Genomic DNA, 12,424 nt, shown 5'->3' on the forward strand with positions numbered 1-12,424 from the left:
GGAAGACTTGACAGAATTTTCCTGATTTATGGTGACAAACATTTTCCCTTTTTTCTTCTTCTCCTCATTTATGAAATATAGAATGTCTCCTAATTACAGACTCAGCCAACTGGATGCCGATCTGTGCCGCCTTAATCCATCGCAGCCTCGAACGCCTCGAAGGGAAATTAAGAGCGGAGACATGTAAGCCCATCCAGTGAGGCTGCTGGGTTTGGAATAAATCAGGAGAAAATTCAAACAGGCTCACCATTATCTGTCATTCCTACTCCTACTTTCATTCAAGTGCGTATAATTATTAGCCACAAAGAAAGGAGCTGATAATGTTTGAGCCTGAGACATTTCAAGGTAGAAATGGTTTTGATTTGAAGGGTTTAGCTGATGTTCTTCGTCGCTCATGACAGTAATTACCGAGCCTCAACCAGCTGTCATTACTTTAAGAAAGAATATTATTACTTAGAGCAAAGAAATACATATTTTTTCAGGTGGCAACGCTCTGAAAACCATTCAAATGGGGGAAACCTGAATAAGATTTCTCCTCATGAGGTTCAATTACCTGCGCTGGAGCTTTTGATCGTGTTACTCGATGATTCGCTAGCAGCTGGAATTCACCGTGTTGTCGCCAGTGTTGCCAATTTAGCGACTTTGTCGCTATGTTTAGCGAGTTTTCAGACCCCTTAGCGACTTTTTTTCTAAAAAGCGACTAGCGACAAATCTGGCGACTTTTTCTGGTATTACTGGAGACTTATTTATGACGACTTTTGACGTGGAAACGCGTATCGCTCTTACTCTCAACAGGCAGCGGTGCTGCCTTGGGCACCTCACCCGTGCCAAAGCGCTCCCAGGCTGAGGACAGTCCTCCCCCAGCTGCTATCAGGGCAGGAGACGTTCACACCTGTGCGTCCAAACGGCAAATGAATCGCGCATGAGCGAAGCCGCTGCTCCCGCAGTGACTGTAACGCAGTCAGTTCTTTTACTGTTATGCTGTTTTGTGGATCACAATGTTTAAAACTAATTATAAACACACACTCTCACACACAAATTAACTCCACCAGAGTGCCAATTTCGGGTCACTTTTGCCAGTCGAAGCCCGGATAAAGGAGCAGGGTTTGAATTGTGACATTAAAAAACAATAATTGCTAAAAGAAATTTAATTTGTAGTTCTAAATAAATTCTAACTGCATTTAGGATGTTTTTTACTCACTTTATGTCTCTTCCACGATGTTATTTCTTTCTCCAACAACATAGATTACAATTACATTAGCATGACCAATTATGCAAATTAGGCGATGACGTCATTTGGCGACTTCTAGCGACTTTTAGGACAGCCAATAGCAATTTTCCTTACTGAGGAGTTGCCAACACTGGTTGTGGCTAATTTGCTTTAGTACCAACATCTCCTCCTGGTTGGCAGGAGCTGTGGTTCAAAGTTAATTAGAGCTTTCATTCATTCCAAAGATCAAAAACTGACTGAAACTGCCTTTATGTCCAAGCTTTCTAATAATCTCTGAACCTCAAATACACCAATCATTTATACAGAAAGTTTAGTATTTGCAGAGCCCTGGTACAGTTGCTAGGTCTGTCATCTGTTATTTGGCTAACAAAGACAGATGTGTGAGATTTTACAATCAAATTTCTTTTGACTGATTTTATATAATTTTTGAAACAACCGCCCCCGTGAAAGGCAGGCTTGACCTTTTCTAGTATGAAAGTAGTTACTTTATAAGCTAAAATGCTATCTCTTAGCAGCTTTTGGAGGTCATTCATCAGCTTTGCAGCTAGTTTTGAGGCATGAGCCCACTGGAAAACTGGAAAACAAATGAAAATGTGTTGAGGACATTGTGAGCTCAACACATTGTTGTAGTTTGTGCTGAGTTCATGGGTACACTACTGCACCGAGAGAAAATGTCTCTCCTGCTTTGCATCTGCGATCGAACATAGATATTTTTGCACTTTTATAACTGTGGCTACATTTCTCTATGAGTGTAAAAATCATAGCTGTGACTATGCATACCGATTCATGGTTGTGGTTGAAAGTAGCTCGTTAATGTGTCACATAGCCTGTAAAGGTGGCACACACATTTTGTAATCATACAGGGCTGACTCTGGTAGTACCCTTTATGAACTGGCCAAGCACTCCCATTTATGTTCTCCACAGTAAGGGATGGATCTAAAATATTGGTTTAAGACATTTTTACACATTTGTATTTGTGGTTTTCACCTTTGTGCTCTTAATCTTACTAAATGTGGCTGAAAAGCTAAGTGGACACAGAGGTAAAATCTTACCCTGAGCTTTTCTTTCTAAGGTTAGTGACTTGTGATGTAACCCTTTGGAGATCAGGCCTACCTGCCCAGAAGCTTGACCCTCTGCTCTTGGGCTTCTGGATATTGATGCTCGGGGCTCCGAACGCACTACGTTCTGGTTGCTGTAGTAACTGACGCTGCTGTCCTGGTAGCCGCTGTCAGAATACGAGGTCATCTGGACCGAGTGACCTCCTGAGCCTGGAAGGAAAGCACAATAAGAGGCCTCAGTGCTTCTTGTGACACATTAAAGCAGAACGTGGTGTGATCAAACCACAGCCACCCCGACATCAGTCACTGCGGTTTACTGATGTGCATATTATCTCACTCGGCTTTCAACTTGTTAAAAAGATATTATGCGTATAAATACATACACACGGACATCTGCATTAAGCCGTTCCAGGAACAATCTGCTGGCCTACTTTCTCCTGTAGCACCAGGAGGAGGAAGCGTGGGTGATATTTTTACACTTCCAGTGCACTCCAGCTGTATGCAATATAAATAAGACCAAAGGCAAGTTTGTTTTAAACATTACAAATCGCTACTCAGATGTTACATATTTACTAATGGTACCGATAATAAATGTGGAGGGAGAAGGAGGCCGAGTCTTTTTCTGCGTCGTGCTTTAAAAACATGCATAAAACCAGCAAGTGTTCTGCACATATAAGAATTCACAGCTGCACCCACTGCTTTGCTTTGCTGGCCGTCCAACTTTTTTGTGGCTTAACACAAGCTTCTGAGGTAGCTTGATGGACCAAAGTGTCAAACACTCCAGTGAAGATGCCTAATGTCCAACCGCTGTTGGACATTAGGCAGGCTGTGGCTGTAATGCAAAGCTCCCACGAGTGAATACGTGGGAAACATTTCCGCCAAACATGGCAGACTATAAAAAATAAAACTCAGACAGCAGAGCGGAGGCGGATATCAGGTTCTGGGTATTTTAGACTCATCTGAAACAGTGTGGGGCCTTTGGCATTTCTTAAATGTGATCAGATTGTCCAGTGTTGGTTTAGAATTGTGGACTTATATTCACTGGTTGGTAAAATGCTGCTGTGAAGCCTCGGGCTGAGCTTTGGCTCCCTCAGCATCTGGTGTTTAGACTTGATGAGAGAGGGGTGGATCTGACTGTGAAGCTGAAGGATGCTACAGACATTCCTTAAAACTTAGTACTGTAAAAAAGCCTTGAGCCACCCCTCATTTCTTGTCATTTCTTCAAGTAGTCTTCAGGAATAGTTCTCCAGGCTTCTTGAAGGACATTCAAAGCTCTTCTTTGGATGTTTTGTTCTGTTCTCTGTCCACATGATCCCACACTGCTTCAATAATGTTGAGGTCCAGGCTCTGGGAGGCCAATCCATGACTGATAGTGTTGCATTTTGTGTTAATGCATTGGCAGTGTGTTTGGGCTCATCAACATCCAAAAATAAAGATGGTACCCATCAGATCCTTTTCAGATGATATTGCATGCTGGATGAAATCCCATTGTTTTGCAGCCACAGGAAAGTGTATCCCGCAGTGACAGAGCAGACTAGAAGTATTCTAGAGGCCATCTGTCCAACAGCTAAAGCTCGGCTTAAACTGGGTCATGCAACAGCACAATGACCCCAAGCATATCAGCAAATCTACAACAGAATGATTGAAAGAGAAAAGAACGAAGATGTTGCGATGACCGAATTTGGACAAAAATTCCTCCACAAGAATATGAGAGATATATTCAAGTTACTTCTGCTAAAGGCGGTTCGATAAGCTATTGAATCAAGGGGTGATGTTGTTAATATAAATCATTTTAGGACCAGAAGATTTTGCTTTGTCCCAGTATGTAAGATTACAAGAGGGTGTACTTATTTTGCTGCATGGCTGCAGACTAAACTAAAAATGCTGGTGTTTTCCAGAATCTGCACTCAACAACTTTAGTCCCTTCCTAAAGCTTCGTTTAAACCGTGTGCTGAGTATATTTAACAGACCCTCACTGCCATGTAGGGATGCTCGGTCCGGCTCCGGCAGGAAGAGTCCCTCCTCTGCTTCCAGGTGACGACCAGGACACCCAGACCCCTCTGTGGCTCCGCCCTGAGACTCTCCGCCTGTTGTACAATTAAAAACATGCAAAGACTGTAGCATTAATGCACGTACTTCACACACATAGATTCACACGCATTGAAAAACACAGGTGTGGCAAATCAACAGCATCATCTCTGCATCAGTTCTTTTTATACCACGTCTTTTATTTCAGGGGAAAGATGACAGTGAAGAATGGGATGGAAATCTGAGGAAAGGGATCTGTGACAGAATAGTAAATGGATCCAATTCAAAGCTTTTATACATACAGTATATATACTGGCAGAAACATTGCTTTGCTTTGCTTGGTGCTGCATACTGGCAATGTTCAGCCTTTTGGAGGCTATTATAGCTTTCTTGTGTTAAAAAACAAAGTTCTTTCAGCGGCCTAATCATATACACTTCATCCTATCTGAAGCTACAGCATTTACCATTTAAAAGAAAGTACCGCAGGCATGGAATAAAACTCCACTGAGCATCACTGAAGCTTTTTGCCTTCATGCCAACACTTTATATTACCATTTTGTATCTTTTATTTATTACATAATGTTAAAGGTTAAACAAAAGAAGTCATACCTGCGGATCTCCATGCAAACGACTTCTCGGATGAGCTTCGGCAGCAGAGCAGATGAGGAAATGGAGGAGGCGAGAGAGCAGAGAGAGCGGTAAATCAAATTAGAGTCACTGTCAAATAGTCTACGTCCGACCAGACCAGGAAGAAGAAGGAAGACGGTAGGAAAGATATAAGAAGATAAACTGGATAGGGAACCATCTCGTGAAAAAAAAGCATCCAATACACAAGAACAATGAAGAAAGTAACACTGTGTGAGTTCAAGTCACTTTTTACACAGACTGACTGAAGTCTGAGGAAACACCTGCAGCTGGAAACAAATCATTTATACTGAAATGAACACCGAAAACCCCCCATAAAAATACAACTACCTCTAAGAATATGACCAAAGTCAAAGCTCTGTTTAGGTCACTAGATATTGTAATGCTTATTGTCTTATGATTTGTGGACCAATGTTACAACTTGAAGCATCTTTTAAGGGTCAAAATTACAGACGTCATGCATAAAGTGTCAAGTTTTCTTTAATATTTCAGCAGTTTTGTGGATTTCAAGGTTTCTGTTTGTGCTCAGAGTGATGTATGCTGGCTGTGACACCACAAAGTGACTGTCAGCTGGCTGAACATCACTCCTCATGAAGACAGATTTCACCATTATGTGGTTTGACAGAGCTTTCTGGAGCTGGGTGTGATTTACAGCCAGCTATAATCCATATAACAACAACAACAACAAATATAGGTGCATTATTAGGGCTGTTTTGCTACAGATACAAAAATTAAATGAAAAAAAAAAATACTTCCAAGGGGCCAGAGTTCCTTGTAAGTATGCTAAATTAAAGTTGAGCAATAATTCTAGACTTACTGAAGTTCTTTCACACTGTTTCTTTGGACATTGGCTGCTTTTACACTCATTTTCAGTCCAGTCCTAATACCCGAGCCTTTTTTTTGTTTGTATATTGCACAAAATCACATCATTTGTTCTGTTTTCTTTATTTAAATCTATGAAGAATGCCAAAGATAACAAAGTTGAGAGAAATAAAATAGAAACCAACAGAAGCAAAACTGGGTGATTTACAAAAAGCTATTACCTGAAAACTTGCATATCTCAGCGTGCTCTGCAGTTTGTCCTTAATCAAATTTAGGGAACCAGACAAGTGGAGGGCAAAAGAAGTGTTTCTTTTCTAACAAAAGATTTTTCTAACAAAAGATCGAGAAATGAGGGTGGCTCAGGACTTTTTCACAGTACTGCACTGTATATATCAATGCTAACATCCTTCTTCTTCTTACCCATTTATACATGCTTACACTGAAGAAACTAGGGTCCAACAAAAAATATGTCCTTGCATGTCCTTGAGTAACATCCAAGGAAAAACTCAAGGATACACTGCACATAGATGTACCACGTTTGTCAGTTAATGGGTCTTTGGTAATCATTTTCTTGGCACAGAAATACTAAAATAATTTGAATGAAAATGGTCAGATACAAGTAAGGGCTGAATAGGGTGAAAAAGCAGCCAATGTCGAAAGGAAAACTTAAACGATAAGAGGTGGTCATGTGTATTTTTGTCATGAGATACTGTGTGTTTTTAATTGCAAAAATCTTGATGTGATCACTTTAGTCAAATCTACCTGCTACTGTCTCCTTCTGGTGACTCGGCTCCCAGCATGCACCTCTCCAGCTGGCTAGCCACGATCTGCCGCTCCTCCTCCAGCTCCCGAGTCAGCCGCTCGAACTGAAGCTCCTGGGGCAAGACATTAACAGCAGTGATTATAACCCAACATCCACCATGACGCGGCGATTTAAGCCTCTTCTTTAAGACCTATTTGGTGCCAGTTAGAATTAAGTGTAAAACCCATTTTGTATTCAGCCTGCGCGGCTTGACTGATTTCTCACCGTCTGTGAGCTGAGAGGCTGTTAAAGGGGGGATTCAAGATTTTAAACACTAAGAGTGTGTCCGGCACCTTTTAACAGCATTTGGTTCAGATAATGTAATTACACACATTTTTGAAACTTTTGGTGCAAAGCACAGAGGTTTAAGCACAGAATGATGAAATGTAGATTTCATGGTAAAAATTCACCACAGAGGGTGAAACCAGATGTTTCCTTTTTCTTTTATCATGAGTATTCTGGGCACAGCCTTTAATTCCACATTACTAATAGATACAGTGACGCAGCACTATATCTGTAAATCTGGGGGGTTTAAGCCCTTGGAGTGAATTGCTCAAGGTGGTGGCTGACCTTTTCTGTCTTCTTATTGTTCATTCCACTTATTGTGGTGATAAACAGAATAGTGTGGGAAATCTATTGAGCTGTAAATGCAGTTTACTTTCAAAGAAGATGAAGAAAACCAGAAATTATTCACAATTTAGTAGCTGGAAACAAACTTTGTGGCATTTAAACTTAAAAAATTAGTCTGCAAGCATTTTGCAAAGTCCTCACTGACATAATATACATAATATTGTAAAGGATTTTGAAAGAATTTCACAGGTGCGTGCAATTGAGAGTGTTTGATTGCCAAATTTAAATCAGTTCACCCGCGAGTCTGAGCAAACATTCGTGTCGTATTTTAAGCCAAAGTCGTGGAGGCCTGGAGACAAGCTGTCAACTCCCCGCCCCCACAAAAAAAAATAGATTTTCACTCTCAGTAAACGTAAAGCAATAATTTTGAGTAAACTGCAACTGAAATATGTAAAAATTTAAAGGTTAATTTATTCAAATACTTATGCTTGGCATGAACTGGATGCAAACCCATCAGGTGGACTTTATTTGACCAGATTTCATTACATTTAACATTTTATACCGTTTCATGGAAAGTTAATTAAGTGATTTAAAGTCAACATTCTGGGCAGAAACTGTTTTTTGGATTGTGGCAAACACTGTTTGCAAAGGAAAACTGTGTATTTCCCAACAGGTTGGAGAGTGGTTGCTGGAGGTGGGGGTCCCAAGCCAGTCTACTCCTAGTGTCCTAATGTGCTCCTAAAATCTTTGCCAAATCAAACACTGGGATTATCAAGAACAGGGGTGATTTGTGACAGATGTAAAGAAACAAAAGTGAAAGGGAAGGTTTTCAAGATGCTAGTGAGAGCTGGTATGTTTTATGGTTTGCAGACAGTGGAAGTGACCAGAACTGACAGGATTAGAAATGACTTAATCAGAGGTTGAGCTGAGGTCGAGCAGTTTGGAGACAAAGTTAGAGGGACAAGGCTGAGATACTTTGCACGTGTGCAGAGGAGGGATAGTGGATATATTGGATAAAGGATGTTGAAGACAGAGCTGCCAGGCAGGAGGAAAAGAGGAGAGTGATGGATGTGAAGAAGACATGCAGAGGGTTGGTGTGACAGAGGAGGATGGTAGGGACAGGGGGAGATGGAGGCAGATGATTTGCTGTGCAGACTCCTAAAAGGAGTGAGAAGAAGAAAAAGAAGAAATCTGCACTGTAAACCTAATGGTTAAACATGCTGTTGCATAACAAATTTCGGTGTTTTGCACCTTTAATATTCGTTATGACGTACAACAAAAGTACAGATGACAGTCGCTGTTACAAAACTACAATGATTTGAAGTATTTAGTAAAGTGCAATGTGTATAAAATACCTTAGAAGAAAGCACAGAAAGCAGCTTATGTTTTTTCTTTTACCGCTTTGAGCTTCACAAAATGAGTGTCATTTAATTCAATTATATTTCACAGAAGACAGACATTTCTACAGCTAATATCTACCAAACTAGGCAAATCTCATCAAAACAGTCTAGATAGTTAAACATCATTAAAATATGAAAACTGGATTTTCCAGCCTCACTCCTCAGGCTGCACCACCTGCTAAACAAGGGATGAATAATCATGTGTATTGTAGGTTAATGGGGCTCACATGTGGCCATGTGTCCTCTAGTTTCCCCTAAAAACCCATCCAGTTTGTGACTATGGAGCAGTAAAATAACTCTTTTAACTAAAATTAGGGATTTGATTGCAAAATGAAATTAAACACAGAAAAATGTGATGTTGAGTTCAAAATGTCCACAAGATTTTGTCAGCAGATCATGTTTTGGAGAATTTTGACTACTGGACTTTGACTGAATAGCAGGTATTGTTGGCACCAGCTCATTTGTATTCTGTAAAATAATACAGAAGCTTCCCAGTTGCTCCATAAATCATCCAGGACCACAGCTGGTGTCATCACAGAGGTCCACTGGAGAATTAGCTGTCTGCAAATAATGTCTAAATATAAAACTGGCCTGCTGGAAAAACACACCTTCACAGGGAAACCTGTGGTTTGGGTAAAAAAAAAACCTCACTGTATCTCATTCAAATGCTTTACTCAGGTAAAAGGACCTCAGCATGCCTGTAAGTAAAGTAAAAGTACTCATTATCTTCTGGATAAATCAAATTTTATTGAAGTTTTAACCAGTTTTGTTACAGTGGCATGTTTTTTTTTCTAAGTGGATCAACAAAGAATAATGGATGACAGATGATAGTTCATATAGACCTTGGGTGATACTGAACTACGACAGACCTATGTGGACTAATATATGTTGATATCACATATTAGACCACAGACCATGTCATACAAAAAGAGCACAATATGAAATAGTATGAAATTGATGATATAGACAGAGCCTTGCATTTAAATTCCATCCACAGCAATGACACAAGCCCAGACATGTTTGAGGGGGCGTGTCTGATGACTAGTGCTGTGCAATAGTACAAAGTTGGCATCAATCCGATACCAAGTAAATACAGGGTCAGTATTGTCTGTACCAATAGAACAGTGTGTCATGATTTAATCATCATCTTTAATTTCCTTTCAGCTTTTGTTTATTTAGAAACTGGATTTTTTGGAGACCTGGAAGGAAAATGTGCTTTTCCCTAAAGCACTTTGGGTCACTTTGTTTAAATGTGCTATAGACTAAAATTAAAATAAAATAAAAATAAAACAGAAAATAGTTCCGACATTTTTCATAGTGCAAGTTTGAGGTATATTTTTCATTTCTAAAAGCATATATATATATACACTACCAGTCAAAAGTATGGACACACCTTCTCATTTATTGGTTTTTCTTTATTTTCATGACTATTTACGTTGTAGATTCTCACTGAAGGCATCGAAACTTTGTTTACTACGTATTTCCATATGTGTTCATTCATAGTTTTGATGCCTTCAGTGAGAATCTACAATGTAAATAGTTATGAAAATAAAGAAAATCCAATAAATGAGAAGGTGGTGGTAAACTACAGGTCAAACTTTTGACCTGTAGTTTATATACTTAACTCAATTAAGTGGGCTACATACTGAACTTAGAGGACAGAAACAAACATCGACCCAAAATATCGACCCTATGATCGATATGCTGATATTGGTATATGATACCAATATCAGCACTGGTATTGATCCCATCAGTGTTTGGATCAATCTGCCCACCTGTGTAGTACCTAAAATAAGAACTACTTTAACAATCTCCAACAAAACACAATGCTTTACAAAATATGCAAGAAAACTATTCTTGCTAAAGGTGGAAACAACAAATGTGTTTCACCACTTGACTCCAAAACAATTGTTGATCCAAAATCTAACAAATGACTCCACCGACCATTGCTGGAGCACTCATTAGCTGTCCTCCATATGACAGGAAGAGCAAACAGCGGATAGAAAACACTCATTTGATTACATGGTGGAAATCAAGGCTTTAAACAGCTGGTTAAAATGCTCAACCAAAGATACAACACCAAGGTAGAAAACACTTTTTTACTTGTATTGTGTGACAGCATTGTGCAGCTCCTGAAGAGTTAGAGGGTTTAGTTACTTTAGTTATTGTTTAAGTGAAGTGTAATTCAGGCTGTTGAAGAATAAAGGTGGTCGTACCAAATACTGACTTTCATCCTGGTTAGAAACTCTGAATCCACATGGTTCAATAAATCACTGCATCCATTTCACATTTTTCTAGCAACTTAGGAGAAATGAGGGATGGCTCAAGAGTTTTGGACATTACTGTATCTACCCATCCTACCAGTACAGTACGGTGAAAGTCCTTCAAATCATAATCCCTCATAAAAAAACAACAAAAAAACAAAAACAAAAGACCTTTAAATCCACGCTGGCAGCTCTCTATCTGTTTACATCTCTTAATAAAAGCTTTTTTGTATTTGGGTCAGCGATGACCATGTGATGCACGGAGCCTTAACAGTCTCTTTAGTCAGATGGTGTACAGTGATTTAGCTAATGGTCTCCTCATGCTGGTTCTTTTCTTCGGTCTCGTCTGCTGTGGACTGAAAAAGTCTGTGTGTTTATCACAGCTGACTGCAGAAACAAAGCTGGCTGGATTTCAGAGTTAGCATGCTTGCTTCTGTAATCTAAGTAAACTCACAGAAATGAAATCTGTTAAAAGGCATTAATTCAGACAACTTAAAAAGCATTCCAGGCGATTTTAGACAGGGGACTGTTTCGCTTGGGGAACATAAAAATTCAGTAATTCCCACAAGGAAATCGGCTACATGGCTAATTCTGCAGCAGTAATAAGTGTTGGTTTTTCTGCTGTATTCCCTTCCAAGCTAATTGAGTAGATGTTTGTCGGCTTGTGGGGCTAATGCAGCTCAGAGCTTGCTGCTACAAACTATTACAAAATGTTAATAATAATGATAAATCATGCAAACATGAAAAATGGTCTTTTGGTTTAAATCCAGCCACGCAGAGCTTATTTCAATACATTTGTTTTTAAAGAACTGTCATGTCAGTACAAGAGGTTTATCACAAGTTGGTATAATGGTGCTCCAAGGTGAGTCATGCAGGAAATTTGAATGAAAAATAAAAAATAAAAGCGGGTGAGAAACTAAAAATATCATACAAAGCTCACACAATAACGGTAAAACAATGCAATACAATCAAACAAAAGTAAATGCAAATTAGTGATTTGCAAAAGTCGAGAAAAACCTACAGAGGTTTATAAAGAAAAGTAACACGTTTCAGATTAAGAGGAAGGTAATGACAACAGCAAAAGAGAAGCTCAAATATAATAGATGTGTGTCATTCAGACACGGTGCCTTAAGGGAACCTGCTGTGCTCATTTCCAGCTCTACAGCACGCTGTGCGTCTCTGGGTTCTGCCCGTGACTGAAGCAAGACTTTTTTACCTCCTGTCTCTTTAAGGCACCAGCACACACCCAGCAAACTGTAAATGGTACATGAGGACTGACATGATACTGGCAGCAACAAAGATTTCAGCAGGACAGCTTAGCTCAGTAAATATTGGGCTCATAAGCTGCTTATTACATCACATAATGGAGGATTTAATCATACACTCATAATATCCTTTAAACAGTATCTATATAGTTCTCTCTCCTGTATATAGGAACATGAGAGGGAAATATGATAAAGGTCAACTGAAATGGAAAATACTGCCACCTTTTTCACTCACATCTATCTATCTATCTATCTATCTATCTATCTATCTATCTATCTATCTATCTATCTATCTATCTCACTCTTTAAACTCTTGCCATGTTTAAAATGGATCGACTC

The 12,424-nt window shown here is 39.5% G+C and overlaps 1 protein-coding gene across 6 annotated transcripts in view; it reads right to left on the reverse strand.

Annotated features, from left to right (window-relative positions):
- LOC102782251 (plakophilin-4) overlaps positions 1-12,424 on the reverse strand; it is an 84,418-nt gene that overhangs the window by 47,106 nt on the left and 24,888 nt on the right. For 5 of the 6 annotated variants that reach the window (XM_087836868.1, XM_087836871.1, XM_087836870.1 and 2 more), the window contains exons 3-6: positions 6,547-6,659; positions 4,927-4,961; positions 4,260-4,376; positions 2,345-2,499 (exon numbers count right to left, since the gene is read on the reverse strand). In XM_087836868.1, coding sequence (XP_087692994.1) covers positions 2,345-2,499; positions 4,260-4,376; positions 4,927-4,961; positions 6,547-6,659 — 420 coding nt within the window. The remainder of the gene's footprint in view (positions 1-2,344; positions 2,500-4,259; positions 4,377-4,926; positions 4,962-6,546; positions 6,660-12,424) is intronic. The other variant, XM_087836869.1, reaches the window with a different exon arrangement.

This window comes from Neolamprologus brichardi, chromosome 23 (assembly GCF_056152115.1).
Source record: "Neolamprologus brichardi isolate AB-2024 chromosome 23, ASM5615211v1, whole genome shotgun sequence".
Taxonomy (NCBI): domain Eukaryota; kingdom Metazoa; phylum Chordata; class Actinopteri; order Cichliformes; family Cichlidae; genus Neolamprologus; species Neolamprologus brichardi.